Source organism: Diuraphis noxia, unplaced genomic scaffold (genome assembly GCF_037042655.1).
Source record: "Diuraphis noxia isolate RWA-SAM2 unplaced genomic scaffold, SU_Dnox_SAM2 contig0004, whole genome shotgun sequence".
NCBI classification, from domain to species: Eukaryota; Metazoa; Arthropoda; class Insecta; order Hemiptera; family Aphididae; genus Diuraphis; species Diuraphis noxia.
Genome location: NW_028301714.1, coordinates 60717917 through 60738788, shown reverse-complemented (window position 1 = coordinate 60738788; position 20872 = coordinate 60717917). Strand labels below are relative to the sequence as shown.

General features: G+C 27.1%; 1 protein-coding gene across 3 annotated transcripts in view; it reads left to right on the top strand.

Moving 5' to 3' along the window:
- Nucleotides 1-20553, top strand: part of LOC107168103 (neuropeptides capa receptor-like) — a 145573-nt gene extending 125020 nt beyond the window's left edge. For all 3 annotated transcript variants that reach the window (XM_089226570.1, XM_089226571.1, XM_089226572.1), the window contains 4 exons: nucleotides 5632-5722; nucleotides 7541-7740; nucleotides 10575-10829; nucleotides 13391-20553. In XM_089226570.1, coding sequence (XP_089082696.1) covers nucleotides 5632-5722; nucleotides 7541-7740; nucleotides 10575-10829; nucleotides 13391-14055 — 1211 coding nt within the window. In that variant the 3' untranslated portion in view covers nucleotides 14056-20553. The remainder of the gene's footprint in view (nucleotides 1-5631; nucleotides 5723-7540; nucleotides 7741-10574; nucleotides 10830-13390) is intronic.
- Nucleotides 20554-20872: the final 319 nt, after the last annotated feature.

Here is a 20872-nt window from a genome sequence, read left to right as displayed (position 1 = left end):
TACATCATCGTCGTCTTCGTCATCACCGTAATCATATTATTATTACGTATATAATATGTTTTTTGAAGTACAACGTCGTAATACGCTTCAGCTATATTTGTTTGATTAGTTATTTTTTCCCCTCGCAATCTGTCTTAGGTTTCAGTCGACATGGCATACAAGTGATGGATGTGTTCTACGAAAATATGTACAGGCCACTTTATTGTTATTATCTTATAATAACAATTTGTTTGAAGTCGGCAGGTCGATTTCTCATTCATCATCATAGTCCTGGTTGTACGTAATTTACTCTTATTGTAATACGGGTTTTGTCTATTACCTAAATACAATATTTGAATACTGAAGCTTAACAGCGAATCCGTGGAAAAAAGCACATATCATACAGTGCAAACACTATATTTTTTTATTCTTATTATACATGAATTATTATATCTCGATTATTACAATAAATAAACGAAAAGTTACGAACATTATAAAAAAAAAATATATAATATATTATTATTGATCCAAAGACATCGCGATCGGTGACAACGGCCATAAGTCGTAAACGTTACATTGATTACATTGTTTTTTTTTTTTTTTTTGTAAGTATCTTAAATATAATATTTTAAATTAAATTTTACAATTCATATTTTCTTAGAAAAGTCAAGATTTGGAGTGTGGAGTCTGCATTTGGACCGATGGCTGCGTCTAAGGTGGTTGGGATGTTCAGCTAAATTAGTACATCTGTGTATTGATGGCATTCTGTGAGGATATATTGGACTGTTAGTTCGGTACCACATGTTGTGCAGATAGGTTTTTCATCTTTTGACATGAGGTAACCGTGGGTTAATCGAGTATGCCCGATGCGAAGTCTGTTCATAATTACTCTTTCACTTATTTTCGTGAGGAAGTTGGGCCAACTGAAGATGGAGTTTTTAATTTTTCTCAATTTTGTGATTTGTTCGAGCCAGTGTGTTTGCCATTTGATTTTAGTCAGTTCTTTAATTTGGTTTTTTGTGTCTGCAAATGTAGTAATATTTAATATGAATATATCAGTGTGCTCTGCTGCTATCTTGGCTTCTTGATTTGCCTTTTCATTGCCCTCTATGTCGCTGTGCCCCGGATCCATTTTAGTGAAATTTTGATTCCTGTTTGATATGGTAGGATATTATTATTATTAGGTACGATACTTAGTAACAAGTAATAGAAATCGAAAATTGAACATGCAAACGAATCGTATAAATTTAATTCCAATCATTTTTATTATTTATAACTATCAGTTGGTTTTATAACATTTTAAATAAATTACTATAAAGAAATTTGTAAACATTTTACCTTTAATGACCATTAATTATTTATAAATCAAAATCAATTGAATTATAGATTCGTTAGGTGATTTTATAAAAGATAATATAAATTTTTTCTATCTTACAAAATAGACCTAACCAATATAGTGCAAGAATCAATATTTATAAATCAAAATATTATAATTTAAAACCTATAACAGAGGTTGATGTTTAAAAAAAATATAAGGCACCGAAAAGCAGTGTTGTAAATTATTTGAGTAAATGTATTTAAATACTTTTTGAACGTATTTGAATTTGAAAATCCAAACATGTTTGTCAGTTTTCAAATATTTTTTATTTTTTTGAGAAAGTATTTAACTTTTAATATTTTTTCGCTCATAAATGTTGAGAACCATCCCGGTTTCCTATTGCCGATGTCTGGTTCGTTTATGAATGTGGTTATTACAAAATTTTAATATTTCATTAACAAATGTTTACTTAATAATTAAAGAATTGATCTGATACAACAATTTTTATTTTTCAGTGTACATTTAAGAAAATGGCGCAAATATTAATCCTAATAATACCTAACGGCTAATTGAATGTAACGTGTCAATTTCAAATAAAAAATTACAAAATTTAAATATTAATTAATTAAATAAATAATATTAATTTGGTGAACTGACTAGTGGAAAAGTTAAATAAAAAAAATATTTAAATACATTCCAAGTATTTGTATTTATATCTTAAATACTTTTTCTTAAAATTATTTAAAATGTATTTTAAATAATTTCTAAACGATGGATGTATTATTTTTTTTTATTGATCATTTACAACTTCAGCAACAAAGGCCATTAGTTAATTTATTTTGTACATTACGTTTGCTTACATGTTTAGATTTGGTTATAAATATTGGTTTGCTTGAGGAAGTTAATTAAATCTGCGTTGTGTTGGTGATTGGCTCCAAAGGCTGCATCGAGGTTGTGTGATATCCCGTGTTTGATCCTTTCGTGAAATGGATGTATTTGTATCTGTTTTCAAATACAATTTCAAAAGTATATTTTACAAGACTGAGAAAAAGTCACCCAAATTAAATTAAGAAATCAAAAATTAATCTATCATAAGTATTCAAAATAATGTTTACGAATAAACTCTAGTTTATAGGTCGTATATATACCTAACTACACTACAATTAAATTGATTAAAAATTATACAATATATTATATAGAAACTTTTTAAAGTATTCTAAATAGCACTACGATCCCGCTGAAAATAAAAACACAATGAAAATATATATTTTTATTCTTCCTGTGTTATGACTTTATAAATAGTAAAAGTTAAAATAATTAGTATTTAAATAATGAAATTATCTTGCTACTTAGCTTACGAGTAATATAACCATGATCAGTTATAGAAAATAAAATATATTATGAAGGTAGGTATCCGGGAGTCTTTTTTCTTGACTTGGTTTTAAACTAGAAATAGACCTCACAATAAAATATATTTGTATTTATAAAATATTCCATTAAAAATATATATAATGTATAATTTATATAATATATATATTTAGATGATTATTTTCATAATTACTATGATTCAAATTATGAGCTTAAATAATTTATGTTCAAAAGCACAGCTTTCCGGAAATATAACAAACAAAAATATGAACAAACAATAAAAGTTAAAATTAAAAAAAAAAAAATGGTTATTTTTTATTTTGTACGCTTAGAAAATTGAATTCCATACCACAATAATATTATATTATAATGTATGGAAAACAGTTGTGTTGTTTGTGTTACTTACACAAATCCTGCTATAGCATTGTACTATAGAAATTAATGTACTTTTCATTTTAGAAATTCTTTTGATTTACTCATATCAAAATTAAAAATATTTATATTTCACATTTACATAAGCCTGTATAATTGTAACAGGTACCGTGTGCGTATTTGTTTATTTAACAAAATATAATCAACTATGGAATCGCATTGCAACGTATAAATTGTTTTAAAATAGAACTGTAATAATAATACTTATAATAAAATACAAACAAACAATTATAAATTATTTCTATTCTCTATATAACAATTGAATTGTTTACATAAATAATTATAATATTAAATATAATGCGAATGATCCCTTCTGCCAAAGCAAAAGATTTTATTTACAATCTATACCTACAATACAATTAATATAATTGGTAAATTCGATACAAGGTGAATAACAGGTATAGAAGGTAACGTTTATGGGCAGGCACTTAGCTGCCACCTGACCAAGTACTTTTTAGCGTACTACCTATTGTTTTAAAAAACATTTGAGTAGGTCTCTATGCCAGTGTATTTTGAGTTTTCTGCGTACATTACCGGAGAATTAAGTTGGAAAATAGTTTTTTGATTGATGGGTTATTGTGAGAGTTTGATTTGGAATAAAATTTAAAGTAATATAAATATACTAGTTGATTACGTGTAGGAATTTTTGAATTTTTGTGAAGATTATAATTTATAAAATACCAAGGAGAAGAAGTAATTAGTCGTAAGCAGATGGATTGAAACACTTGAAGCGTTTTATATTGGATGACTTTGCAAAACCCCATAACTGAATACAGTACATCCAAACTGGTCGAATTATTGACTAACATGTATATGGTTAGTTTATTTGAACTTTGAATATTTTAATGACTAATTTAATAGCATAAATAATTTGTAAAAATGACTCAAGTATCAAGTATGACACATACTATTCATTTCAAATGAATTATCCTTAACCATGTTATCAAATAAGTTTTAATGAATCTAAAAGTGTGTTTTGTCTAACCTAACCTAATAATGTCTATATATATATATATATATATTAATGTCTTTAAATAGTAATTTATCCGACTTTCCACAAATTATTTGTTCATGCTGCGTCAATGATAATAGTATAGTATTATGCCATTATAAATTTAACTTTTTTTGTTAAGTATTATTTAAACACATTTTTCTATGAAACAGCTAAGTTCTGAGACACCAAAATAAAATTATAGCCTTCATTATAATGTTTGGTAATCATTGTTCGTCGACTAATTACTTCTCTCAGAATGTAATATGATATAGGTAACTTAAATATTGATTACTAGTGTATATCTTCCCGAAGTTCATTTCACACACTCCACCGCTACTAAAATCTGCACACAAAAATTCACAAGCGAATTATTTTGTTCACACTGAGCACAATATAGTTTGATACCGTCATAACTTTCACAGTGTTAACTAATTTCACAACAATATTAATAAAGGTAATCGTAGTTCGTCATAATCTTAGCTAATACGAAAATAATAATAATATATATTATCTTTAATATAAAAGATACGAATAGATCTAAAAGTTTAAATGAAATGCTTAAATCAAATTACAATACAATAATTTTACTTATACAAAAAAAACTCGAAAAATCGTACTTTTAACATAATTATATTTTTTTTGTTAATACGTATTAGCCAGTTTTATAATAGTTCTACAATTAAATTTTTAACACAATTCGATTACGAAAAAATAAAATGAAATTGTCGTATAGCAAATCTGCAACTTCCAATACAAAGGCGATTTATGTGTTTCTCGAAACTAAAAAAAAAAATTAAAAATCAGGAAATAAATGAAAATAAAATTTTGAAACGTCAATATTTTCAGAAAAATAAACTCTTCATAATGTCTGTAGTTAATTTTTTTGGAAATAATTAAATAAAAATATATATTTTTAACTTTTTTATCAAAACATTAAAATAAATTTAAATATGAAATAATTGTACCTAGTTCTTATCCCTGTGAGTCTTATTACAAAACCATAATTCTGATATCACCATTATTTCGGGAGATATCGCAATGGATAAATCCTCGCCGGACATTCATACCAATGTATTTCAGTTTTTATTACAACAATCCATTTCATATAATTATCAATGTTCAATAATTTGTGAAAAATGATGTAGAACATGAAAAATTCTTTGAACAACTAATGTTATTTGTTAAAAAAAAATACAAAATAATACTTACATCAATATTATTATCAGCATCACTTCGACAATTTTTTTTTTTGCAATGAGCTAAGTTTTTAAACACCAAAATTAAAATAACATGACATAAAAATCTTAGGCCTAATAATTATTATATTTTTATACAAGGAAATAACCGACAAAGAGGAGAATATTTAACAATTATAATAATGTTTAGAGAAATTTTAAATTGAATTTAAAAACACACCCTTTTGAAATTTCTAGCTACGCACATGTTTGCATATGTCCATTAAAATTATTTTTTACCACGCTCAGACATTAAACTTTGGCAGATATTTTACTAAAAACATATAATTGATTTTTTGTTTCAGGACTGCCTAATGATCTCAGCGTATACTGGCAACAGTATCCATGGCCGTTGGGTGAAGTTCTGTGTAAATTTCGCGCTTTAGTTTCAGAAATGTAAGTACCTAAACGACGTTGTTAAAAGGGCTGAAGTCAATTTACATCAAAATTGGCCCAAAATATTTGCAACATGTGTAATTTGCGCCACTTGTTTTAAATGCGTTTGTAATTTGCACCAAAATATGGATAACATGTAATTTGCACCATCCTCGGGTAGTAAGAAATAGGAATTGTAACAAAAATTAAATTCAATTATTTTTTCGATGGTATCTCGATAGTACCAACTTACAAGTTTCTATATCTTGATATAAATTTAGCTTAGTTCTTATTTATTAAATAACTGAGCTTATACATATATTGTTTTAAGTTTATATAAAATAGTATAATTATGAATATAATAAAAGTTAGCCAATTAAAAAAAAATATATGTAAAATTAAAGTCGTATTAGGTATGAATAGGTATAAAAAAATTATTTTCATTCGTGTCCACCTGTAGTCTTGACTTCAACGAAGATATCGAGGAATTATGAAATATTTCAAAATCGAATATTGAATAATCAAACAAATAAATAATCATTTTGGTGTAAATTACAAACACTAATCTCGGCGACCAACAGTGGTGCAAATTACATATCTTTAATTTAGTGCTAATTACAAACTTCCGTTAAAAGCTGTTTTATATTATAGTAGGTATATAAGGTTTTTACACTGATTATAATTTCAAACACATAAACGTGGCATTGGTGGTATGGGTCAACAAAAATAAACCTAACCATAATTATGACTATAAAATTTATAAAATTATAAAATTTATTTATAAACATGTTGACTCTTGATATCATTGTATTTATCCATATGACTTGTGGATGTTTTCATGTTGGCCACTGGCCACTACTCCTATAGATACTGTGATGGTTGAATTTTGAGTTATGATTTTGTGGAATATGGTTAATATATCTAGCTTAATTTTTCATATTTTTAACTGTGTTCATTCTAACATAAACTAAACAAAATATTATCATACATTTTTATTGACAAGTTCGACGAATAAATAATATATTTATTGAAAAATAATAATTTTAAACTATTTAAGTTAACTTTAACCATCAAAAAATCTACAAAGAACTATGGAATTTTTCAAAATTAAAAAAACAAAATTAGTTATAGCGAGGTCATAAAATTTTCTTAATTCAATCATAGGTCATTGACAACGATAGACAATAATAATTAACATTTAATTACTATAATAGTATAGGATATTTCTATCATATTACATTATTATTGACTATAGTCTATATCTATCTATTATAATTATCTATTGTCAATAGCATATTATTGATTTAAAAATAATTAACACTTTATTATTAACATTTGTGTCAATACTACATTTACATTACAACGAAATAACCACTGAAAACATTTTTTGAAATGTATTAAGAATTTTCAATTTTTTTCGTTAAATTTGGATTCAATGATTAGTCGTATTATATACCTATAATAAAAACGATTTGGAGAGTTCACGGTCTATCAGTCATATCGATCAGATATACATATTATATGCATAACTACTGGCATATAATTAATTAAAAAATTGTCTATTTTTATTATTTATATATTATTATTGACATTGCCATACAAATGTGTTATAACTAAAAAAAAAAAAAAAAAAAAAAAAAAACAATGAACTATTTGGAAGTATTTTTTCGGGTATTCAATATTGCCATATGATTTCTGATCGTTCAATTACACCTGCGAAGTAATAATAATTTATATTGTCATTTACCATTTTTCACACCCACCCAAGTGCACACAATAATGACGTATTCAACACGATACGTTTTGATTCATCTATTATTATAATTTTAATATGTACAGGACTTCGTACACGTCGGTGTTGACCATCGTGGCGTTTTCGATGGAAAGATACTTGGCCATCTGTCATCCGCTTCATTCGTACGCCATGTCCGGACTAAAGAGAGCCGTCAGAATCATTGCAGTCGTTTGGGTGATTTCGTTTTTCGCCGCACTACCGTTCGCCATGTTTACTACAGTCGACTATGTGGACTATCCACCGGGTAATGGGCCAATTTTGCAATCAAATAATTATTAATTGCATATCAACCATATTATTATACCTAATTTCGGTCTTGTTAAATAATAGGTATTCTAATATTTGTATTTAAATAATAAATGAATGAATAATAATTTAAATATTTGTATTTTGTTTCTTTGGTATTTCAAATACGTCTCAAATACTTTTTGACAATTCTAAATACTTATAAAAAATATATTATTTTCTTTTTTACTTTGTTCACTATTTAAAAAAAATAGTTCTTAAGAAAATATTTCATAATATTTTAATATTTTTAAAAAATTATTAGATTTCATCAAATTTACAGAAAACCCAAATCCAATATTTAAGTTAGCTTAATATCCTACCTAGTTGAATTTTAACTGTATGATACAGTGTATGTGATTTAGTATGTGACATCTGAAATTCTTGAACCGATATTAAAGAATGTATTTATAATTATTTGAAAAATTTCATCTCATTTAAACATTTATCTGTTATTAACTTATAAATATTTTAATATTTTGAATAATTTTAAAATGTATTCGAGTCCATATTATGCGTACTATGAATATTGTATTTGAAAAGTATACCACAACATGATTAAATAAAACATACCACTAATATTAATATAACAAAATAACAGTCGAGTTTCTATATAACTCGAATCTCGAAAGAAATAACAATTAATTCGATTTCTATATTTTACGAATTATATTTCCAAAACTCGATGTAAGAACATTCCAAAGACAGGAAAAAAAATTCAAATTATCGAGGCTCTTCTGTATTTAAAAAAAATTGTGGTATAGATCAAATTTCACATTATAATTTATAATGAATGATGATATTCTTTTTGTATTAAATGTATTATGTTATAATGTATTGTTGAATTTGTATGGGTAATATGATATATTATGTATACAAGGTGATTATATTAGTAGTAAACACTCATGTTTTCTCGAAAAGCAAAAAACCTGTTTTAAAAAATCTTTTTTCTACATAATTTGAATTCGTTAAAAATAATAGTTTTAAAAACAAATTATATTAACATGATTAATATATTTTTGGGTTAAACTTTTTTTTCTAACCGACTTTGCGTTACAGCATCCAATTGGCCTTAGTAACACACATGAACACCAAAATAAGGGCATTGAACACAGCCAACCGGAGAGAAAACAAACAAGTCTTGTTGCTACAAGTAGCATCCACCAGAGCGAACTTAAGTGCACAATTTATACTTTTTGTTACACGAACAGAGCATTGTTGATTTTTCAATAATTTCGTCCTAAACGATTAAACTTATTGAAAATTAAGACAAATAATTTTATTTTAAGGGCATGTTAATTTATCTTCAAATAACGTGAAAAAATTTTCAGATGTCTACGTTGTTGAGACAAAAATTCAAAAAATAGACATAACAACCATGATAGCATAACTGTGAAAAATGATCTAGTAATAATGTTATTGGAAACTATTGTATACCTATGAATTAGGAAAGCAACTTGATTTAGTAATTTCCTTTCATCTCTACTGTCAGAGATATCTAACCCAAGAGACATTTTTGTTGATAATGATAATTCATGATCTGGAAATCTAATAAAACCGTTGGATATTAATAATTATATTTTTTCTTTAACTTTTATAAACGACAACACATATTTTGAATTGTCATCAGAAAATTTTTATACCCAAGCAACAAACTTTGAGCTAGTTTAGACAAATGGAGAAGTGACACAAAGGGTAGGTAGATACAGCGCAAATTCTTTGTCCACTAGTCGCTACTCGAGTTGGATCCAATTATCATAAGTGAAAAGGCTTAAAACTCGAACTTGGAATAAATAAAATTATTTAAGTAATAACTAATTATATTATACATAGAATACACTTTTAAATAGAAGTTAGAACTATAAATGAGTAAGCTATAAAAGTGATTTATCCGCCAAGCCTTCAAGAACACCAAATATAACATTCTGCATATTTTAAGCATTTTAAACTTTTTACTGCTATTTTTCCATATTTGGTGCATTTGTTTACTGATAGGTTTGAATTAAATTAAATTTATTTTTCAAGTTTTAATAATATAGAAATTTAGAAAAGATGAAAAAATTATCCACATTTCAATCAATTTCATTTAAGACATTAAATATAAAAAATTGTTTTACTACAATTTTTAGTTACGTTTTTATTTAGTTTTAAGACGTATTTCAGATCATATTTCAGTATCTACTTTTTAGTGCTATAAAATCTAAGCTTTTTTCATAAGTTTACCAATCTAGCTAAATGATTCACGTTAAAAATTAAATTTTATTAATTTTCAGAAAAATATTCTGCTTTGGGACATGAAATAAAAAATGTATGCTACTGTGTATTCCAAAAAAGGTAACATCATAAAAAATAAAGTTATATTATGTTAAATTTGTATAATAACAACCTTAATGCGTGTTGACGTGTTGTCTTGTATAAAGAATTCAAATTATGTAAAAAGAAATATTTCCAAAATAAGATTAATATTTTTCTAAAAAAAAGCAGTGTTTACCTATAATAGGTAATCTCCTTGTACTTACCTACCCTACATATTACATCATATTATTATACTAACATTATGTGATTGCGTAGTTTTTGTATAATCGCATCGAGATGATTTACGTTTATATTATACTATATTAACTGTTTTATTACTATTATTATTATTAAAATTTAAACGTGATTTGCGTTAATACGAATCGTGAATACAAATGGCGTTGTTTCGTGCGTAAACAGTCTCTTCGCTGAGAATATTATGATAATAATTATTACCAAACCAAATTACATGATATTGTTATATATATATTATTCAAGGGTCAGGATATCCGTTGTATGAGAGCGCATTTTGCGCGATGTTGGATAAGAACGTGCCGACAGGAGTGCCTGTATACGAGTTGAGCTCGTTGCTCTTCTTTCTCGTCCCCATGATGATCATCATTGTGTTGTATGTGCTCATCGGGCTCCAGATCAGACAGAGTTCCAGGCACTCGCTGGGAAAACAAATGCAGGGCAACGTGCACGGCGAGACCAAACAGATTCAATCGAAAAAGTCAATTGTCAGGATGCTAGGTGACTATATTATATTTTTGCAAAGTCATTGTACACGGAAAGAGATATTTTACTAACCAATTTTCTTATTATTATTACTATTATCACTATTATTGTTATGTTATTAATATTTTCAAGTAAGTATTATACTGCAGCGTTTCCCAACCTTTTTCTCTCACGACTAGTCCTAACCGACTAACCGACGTATATAACTTATTAAAAATAAAAATAAAGATTAAATGGCATATTTAAGATTTTCCATAATTATTTTACAAAAATATAACACGTAATTGGTCAAAAATATAATCATTTTTAGTTTTGATTATCAATTTATAAAACGTTATTTTTATGTGGGAGAAATCAGGAAATATTTTAAAAACTGTTATAATATTTGAAAAGAAATTATAATTCAAAACGAAATGGGATGTTCGACGATACATATTTTTATAATTACGAAAAAATTACATTAAAATTTGCAAAAATAATACATGGTTTTTTAAACATTCTTGAGATATTAATATTTTAATTTATTATGTAATCTACTGTAACTATGATCAAATGGTTTCATCATTATAAGTCATTAGATGAATAATCATCAAAAACGCGTCAAAACATTATTAAATTTTCTAATGTCATTTGCTTGTAAATTATTATATCGCTGTTATTATGACGTTTTTTACTCTAATTAAAAGAAATAGAATAGGATTCATTTCATTAGGGGGGAGGGGATGCAACTATATAGTATGTAATATCAACATGAAAAAATTATCATTTAAATGATCATGCACTGGTTTATCATTACAATTGTTTCATTCCTATATCATATATATTTTATGTCAAGTTTTTTGTTGATATAATGATTTCACAGAATCCGCAAAAAGTGGACAACCTTATATAGTTGTATAACAACTGAAATTGGAATACTTTATTTATTTTGAACGACTAAAAAGCTTAGGTATTACCTTAGGAAAATTAATTTTTATTTGGAAAACAATGAGAGACCATCACGTAGAAAATATTAATAAAATTATTCTATGAATACTTTGTAATCGTAACTATTATCAGTCTATAGTTGTTAGAATATAATATAGTTTATACTTTTATTCAATAGATAGGCATAATTATCAATAAATTTTCACAAACTTGTAGAAACACAGTCTCAATAAACTAAACTCGTATCAACTACGATATGACATAAACATTAGACGTCATTTTTGTGTTAAGGACCGTTTTGTGAATTAATCTCAGAATATATAGAGTGAAGTTGCAGTCCCATCCCCATCCACAACACCGTAACATTATAATTTAATTAATACAATCCACTGTTGAAGGTATACCTAAACTATATCGAATTTTGATATCATGTGAATTATTAGACATTATCTTTCAAAACGGCATGACACTCGATTGGTTTTTGATGCCTATGTATATTATTATACATTGTATAATGTATATCTCAAAAAGTTTAATAACTCGAATTCACTCCCTTAATAGAGGATAATATAAGATGATAGTACCCTTCTCAGTCCAACTTAGAGTCGACTATTTAATAATATTGAGTAATTCAAAATTATTCGTCAGAGTGTTGTTAGGTTTAAAATGACATAAAATACTATTGTTACACTAAATCAAATGTAATATTTTAAATATATTTATAAAATATAATGTTCTATGTGTGGCTTATTTGATCACACGAACGACATCATCTATCAGAAATCAAACTCATTCCATTTGCATCCATTGTGTTTGACTTGACTAATATCTTTTAGCTCCTCTAAATTAGTTGTTAGATATTCGAATACATGTATTTAATTTATTAATTTAAAAATAATTAGTTAGGATACTTAATACAATTTTTTTCTTTTTGCCGTTGTATTTAGCGGAATATTTTTTCATGTTTAAATAATATTTTATAATGTTTTAAAAAATGTATAAGATTTCATCAAATACTCAGATGACACAATAGATAAAATGTTACCTAGCTTCGTATCTGAAGTTTTGACTCGACAGTATACTAGCTGGTTAGGTTAGTCATCTATAAATGTAACGTTTGAAATTTTTGAAATAATTGAAGAATGTATTTATTAGGAAGTCATTTGATTTAAATATTTATAAGGATTTTAAGAATACATTAGTGCAAATACTTTGAAAAAAAGTACTTGTTAAGTATTTTGAATATTCTTAAACTGTATTTGTATTTATATTCAAATAATTTTGAAAGACAGTATTCATACACATAATGACGCCGAGTATTAAATACGTATTTTGAATACATTTGAAAAGTGTTGTTAATAATACTGGTTGATGAGGTACCTAGTACCTGCAAAGTATATTCGACATGATTATATTCTTAAAATAAACAATACCTATAGTCACGTGAGATCAGCTGCAGGCCATCTATAATTTTGCCCCCCCCCTCATGAAAATGACCTTAAGAAGCCTCTGACCAATCCATTACACTACATTTGACTAATATATATATATATGGCTTGTGCTACGGATTTTGAACCATTTAATTCCATAACCATTTAAAATATCACAATTTTAATAAAAAATAATAATAAGTAACACGTGGTTTTCAGCGGCCGTCGTCATCGCGTTCTTCCTGTGTTGGGCACCGTTCCACGCTCAGCGGCTGCTCTACCTGTACGCCAAGGACTCGCCGTACTACACACAGGCCAACGAGTTGCTTTACACGATCGCCGGTTGCTTCTATTACTTCTCGTCGACGGTCAACCCGATCCTGTACAACCTGATGTCGATGAAGTACAGGAGAGCGTTCCGGGAGACGCTGTGCGGGTACTCGGGCGACCACCGGAACCGCATGTCCAGAGACCTGCAGTCGAGCTTCCGGGAGACGACCGTGCCACTGAACACGACCATTAGCACCGCCGAGTGCAGCCGCAAATCGTTGGTGCACCGGTCCACCAGGAACCTGCAGACCGAACCGCTGCATCACCATCATCACCATTACTCGGCTGTTCCGCTATCCGACAATTGTGGTGGCGGCGTTTGTGGCCGTACGTCCGCGGCCTCCGACGTGATGGTGATGATTTCGCCGGTCAACGGGAACGCGCAGTGCTACAAAACGTTGCTCAGGGTGACCGTACAGGGCCCCGACAACAAGCCCGCCGACGCGCAACACAGCAACTGCAACAGCAACATGGTGCAACTGCAGCTGCAAGGATGCGAAACGCTGCAGCAGACCGACGACCCGCGACACAACGAAGCGGAGACTTGCATTTAACATGGACGCACACAAAATCAAACGGGATCGTAATAGAATATTATAATTGTCATTGTACGTATACATAGAGCTGCGCTTTTCGGTTTTCTTCGTCGAAAACGCACGTGTTGTTCCGGTCAGCCACTCGTTTTCCTCTTAAAATAGTATTGTTATTATATATAAGTTACACTGCTGCCGTGCTCACCCCTATTTTTTTTTTTTTTTTTATCAACGCATTTATTGAAAGATTTTTGGGATATTTGAATGCTTATGCTCACTCATAAGATCATATTTCGAAATACTTACGTATCATATAATACATTTTTTTCTATTAATAAAAATACACGCGACGACATAAGCCATTGGAAAACAAGTATTATTTATAATGCCTACATTATTGTATACCATTTATGTATAAGAAATGCAAATGTATTGTGGCGATTATACAAACTTTTGTTTTTCAAACAACACCAGTCTTTTTACCGTAAACGGCAGAGCGTGTGATTTTTTCTAGTAATTTATAAATAATTAAACTTTATGTAGGAGGTAATAATGATAACACAGATATAAATAAATGGAACTACTGTGATGATATTAAAATCATAGTCATTGTATGTTATGAGATGGCTCTAGTCAGTTATTGTACATTTTTAGACCATTTTCTGTGACAAGATAAAGGACTTAGAGTGGTTTGATTTTGCTATTACAAAAACAACAACTTTTTTTTAAATCTCCTCTAGAGAACTGTCAGAGCACTTTTTAGTTTTTTCAAAGTTTAAGTTTTTGACAGTATTATGATATTATACAAATTTCAGTTTCTACAACATTTCTGTTCAACCATATGTTGCAGAAATTTATATTCCTAATAAAATTCCTCGACCGTTCTCTTAAAGAGATGTTAATAAATGCTAAGATTTTCACAAAATTAAAACCACATCAACTCAAAATTTCACAGTTTTGTCAAAGCCAAGGTATGTTCAAACTCAAAAAGTAGCCGAAAACTTTTTTTTTAATTGAGTATAATAATGACATATTATTCCTGCGAGTGCGAAACTCAATGAGATCTGTGTTGTTTATCGCATCATACACACTAATGTTAATTTACACTATCACACATTTACATGACCTGGATGAACCGCCACATAATTTGCCTGATTCTTACTCTTTAGAAAATTACAGACTGGAACCTCTTAATATATTATAATATTATTACAATTCGTAAAAATTGTCCAAGTATAATTATAAGTACACTAGACAAATTAATATTACTTCAATTTAATAATAAAAAAAAATCCTTTGCGGTCTGTTAGATTCGCTGGTCAACCCTTTTATATTTTTTTCAAGCTGAAAACTCTAATATAAAATATTTATAAACGTTAAAAATTACTTACAATTTAAATAAAATAATTATTATAATGCACATGATAGATAATATACCTCATCAAATACAATTTTTTCAATTAATTTATTTTCAAATTTGCACTAAATACTCATTCACTCAGGACTTTTACATCGTGTTAATGCAACGTATAATTTACCATGTGTAAAGTTAGTAAAAATATAAAATTCACTCTAATATTGGTTGCTATGGTAATAATTCAACGAAACTTTTTTGTATAATAGATGGATTATTGAGGATAATTTATCTCAGTACATAAAGTTTAGTAACTAAAATACTTCTCATCCGAAGTAAAAAAAACCCGTATGCTTAACGACTTACGTAAGAAAGAGCTGATGTTTATTTAAAAAAATAAAAGAGATTCTAATCGACAAGAGACAGTCTCCCTCCAAATAATATATTATAAGTAACATATCCCGATATCTGAAAATATGTTATACTAAAAAATCCCGAAAATATCATAATATTTGAATTAACGCACAATATTCAACAGAGTGGTCATATTTAGTCTTTTACGCTGTATATTATAGTGCATCATAGTACAACAATGGAAATCGCATGAGTTTTTTTATTAAATTATTAATACAACATATTTTTAAAATTATTTATACTCATATAACTAATTATACAAAAACTGTTAGACAAATTATTTAAATTGTTTATTATTATTTAAATTATTTACTCATGTAAGACCTTAACCGAACTAAAATTCTGCGTACGTTACTGGTGATTAGTATAGTTTTGACGGTGGTATTAATGTATTTATATTATTATATTATTATTATTTATTGCATTAATTTACCTACGCCCTACATAATAACATTAAAAGCAACTAACTTGATAACATTCCATCTGTTCGACTGTTCATAATTATATAAATATATTAAACTGATTTCGTGGACAATGTGCTTTAGCGTATACCATCCAATACCATATTATTATTTATAATATCAAGTAAATATTATTGTTTATATTAATTAATTGATTTTTAGCAAGAACTTACTATTGTCCTAATATTATATGTGGTAATGTATGTTGATCAATCCTCTAAAATATATATACATATATATACACATTACACATGCAATAATTATAATGTTTAGTTTAGCTATTTGAAAAATTAGGTACACTACTAACTGTTAATATTATAATATGATTACAGCTCACTTTGTTTTTAATATTTCAATTAATTCGTCCAATAACTGAAATACATAATATACATAAATACATTTAACCCAGACATGCTAGTAATTTAATATTATATTTTCATCGTACAGCTGCAACTGTTCTAAATAATTTTTCCAGTTCTATTAAACTGTAAAATTACCTATATCACCTAAAAATTATTTCCACTTCTGCGATATCGTTACAGTATTCTTAAACAATATCCAAAAATATATCTCCCAAGTCAAAATTTAAATCCAACGATCAAAATGACATCGTTGGAGAATATTATAAGAACTTATCAACTAATAATATAATAACACGCACGTATCTTATTTACATTTTGTAGTATTTTTTTTTCGTTATGATACGTAGTTTATAGGTGCGTACGCAAACAAATTTTGAATTTTGAATTCCATGAATTTTTATTTCCAAATCTTATACCACAATAATATTATGTCTGTGAATTAAAAAATGTTAGTTAAAAGTTTATCAAATACCTAATATCAACTAAATGTATCATTGCCGTGCGATGTATAACTGTATACGAAATGTATTCACTACAATTTATTATAAATACCAATTTTTAATAACTTTTATTTTATTTATATATACACACCAAGAGTGTGACAGAAAGCTTTGGACGATTTACTTAACGAACTATATTGTAGTTACCTTTGTTTCGATCGATATTTTTAGATTTTTAATATTTATAATTATCAAAATAAAAAATATAATAATGCACTGATGTAATGAAAGTTATAACATTTTTCAGTTCTTTCTGCAACATAACATACTCATAATATCCTGTTTATGACTAATTTGATAACATAAATGTACATAGGGGTTCACAAGTAAAAAAATATAATTACTTGCTAGAATAGGTACATAAAAGTAAATTTTTCTTTTAACAACACGGATTTTTAATCGTAAATAATTATATCCGACGTAACATTAAAAATAATTAAGCACGCTCATTTCTTTCTCACTCTCTCTCTGTCTCTATCTTTCTCTCTATATCTTTCTGTTTTTATAAAAGTGTAACGAAAAAATATATTTCATAATTTCCATCTAATATAATATAAATCGTACAAAATCGTCTATAGCTGAAATTAATTTCACTTGCATTACTTAATTGAAAAATCCATTGCAACATAATTATTATTAACGTTAATCGATCAATGCATAAAATAAACGAATATGTTTAAGTTTTTGTACGACGTAAATGTTAATTAATTAACTTATTGTTGTAAAAGTGTACATAGTAATTCACCAAGAATTTTATATGCAACATTATGTGGGATCAGTTAAGCTCGTATTTATAAATAAATCCTAAAGGGAAAGAAAACTTTGAGCTGTTTTGAAACGTCATAAACAAGATCATTTGCCAACCATACTTGCCCAAAGATTAAACTTTAACAACCAAAACATTTATTTTATTTTATTTTTTTGACTTTATCATTTTTCATAACTTATATTTTTACACAATTCAATGGTTATCCAGTGGTGAATGGTAATACAAACTGTAATTTATTCCTTTAACTCAGTTTTATTGAAAATTAATTTTACCACCATAATTGTGTACCTATTCTTAGTCTAAATATCGTTTTATTTTTAAATAAGAAGTACTCAATCTGTGAATGACTTTTTTTACAATAAGTGTATGACTATATCAGGGGCGAACGCAGGAAAAATTTTTTTTTTTTTGGGGGGGGGGGGGGGGGGTTGAAAAAATTTAAAGTAGGTATTCATAAATATCATATTATTCATACTGTATTACACTTTTCTATATTTTATTTTAGTCACTTATACTATATACATAAATACATAATACGTATATAATATACATATTACATAATAATATAATATTATCATATATAATAATTAATAACTAATTATTACAATTTGTAGGTTAGTGTAGGTTAGTTGTAGGAATTTCCGGTAGACGGCAATTACACTCGTCGTCTGTCTACATTATACGTACATCATCGGCCTTCGATGTCGATCAGTTATTAATAACTTATAACATACTGTCATACTCACTTCGAAACTGCATTATCATACATTTTATTGGTGATTTTACTGTATCCATTAATTTACAAACAACGGGAGAAGGGAAACTTTTTAATAACTAATAATTTATTTTTATTTTTTTGAAATGTTATTAGTAATACACTAATACATTTGTAGGTCAGATAATTTATTTTTTGTATCTACTATTTCGGGGGTGTTTAAACCCCTAATATCCCCCCTGCGTTCGCCCCTGGACTGTATAATATATTGATTCTTATAGAATAGATATTCGTCCTATATGTACATGAATAATTGAACGTTATTTTCACCCTCGGACGTGCAATAAACCTTCCATGTACTGTACCACGTAACACTTCCAATAAAAAGTTAAGCAAACGTGCACACCATAATAATATTATGAACCTGCTTAAAACTTAATATTGTCTATGGTCTCCTACTATTCAATCGCATATATGCATGCTGATTTTTTAAGCGTAGTCATCCTCATTTTCAAAAGCAACGTTATTGCAGACCATAGTTTTAAATTTCTTCTTTTTATACTAGGTACTCAAGGAATGTCTTGTGATGATACAATCTTCTATTTTTCAAACAAGAACCCCTTTTTACTGAATATTATTTATCGGGTGATGATTTTCTTGACAATTAGTATATATCTAAATTGTGATTTGAATGCATAGTTTTAGAGTTATTTAAATGTTTTATTAATGAATAATCATCAAAGAGGTTTTCACAAAAATTTAAACTATATTATGTTATACTAGATATTTAAATATAATATTTAGGTGTTGTATTTGGATCATTTTTACAAATTATTTTTATATTGGTAAATCAATAATACCTAATTACTAACATTTTTAAATCATCTAAACCGGCACATCTACTTAATACCCATTACCATAGACATATTAATATATTATTATCCTTAGGTTACACACAAAGTTTTATAACTCAAAAACTACTAATTTGATTTTTAATTTAAATACATGAAAATGTTCAAACAAAATAAATACATTTGATGAATAATTAAAAGTGAAAAAGGGTGGTTTCTATTTAAAAAAAATAGAAGTTTGTTTAGTCACAGAATCATTTTTAAGTGGTACTAAAAATCTCAAGTATTTGAAAATATGGTCTTCAAATATATTTAGAAATTTAAAAAATCAGAATATTTGCATTTTAAGCATAAAAATAGAATGATGATGCTAAAAAAATCAAAATGTATATATAACATATTATTAAGAATATTATTAAATCGAGCAAATAATACCAAAAATTATAGTATAATAAACATGTACCTATACTGTCTAGTGAAACGCCTATGTACCTACAACGGCTTACGCGTTAAGTTTAGGGTGAATTAAAATTTTAAAAATGTATTATTAACAATAAGGCAATAACTATAAAGTTATTATATATGATTACTATGGAACTATTTATTTTTTTTTGCCCGCTGTTAAAATCTCCATTCAAGTACGTATCTATATAGGCATAACACACCTTATGTCTGAAAATTATTAATCAACCGAAATTATTACCTAATTATTTTGAATATATTGTGCAAAAAATGTATAAATGAATATATTAATATAGGTAAGTACTGAGTAGTAAATAGTCAATTTATTAAATTTGATGTATAAATAGTATTAAAAATTCTAATTGTATAATAATCTGTAATATATTACATTTAACACCTATATTATGTATATTATGGGTGACATTTATTAAATATTAATTCATCAATATTTGATAATATAATTTCGACTGGGAAAATATTATTTTCAAATCGCTTAGGATATAAAAACGTAATTTATTTTTAATTTAGAATCTCCATATGATTGAAACCACAAAACATTTATATGCTATGACATCAATATATTTTTATTATTACAATAGATTTTTTATGTACACATAACTATTGTGTTATAACTTGCCTATCTAATTAAGTAGGTAATAATAGTACTCATATATGCAGTCTTGTAAAAAATACTTTTTAAATGTATTTAAATACAAATAGTATTTAAAATAAGTATTCCAATAGATACTCAGTTTGATAATAATTATTAGTCTATACATTTATAGGTAATTTTAAATCTTCAATAAATATTTTTTTTACATTATAAATCAACCTAACCGAAGTTCATACCATTTAATTTCTAGAGCATATTACATTATATCATGTTTACTATTTTTTTTTTTAAGTGTAAATTAATACTTATCTAGATTTTTTGTCAAAGAATTTAAATT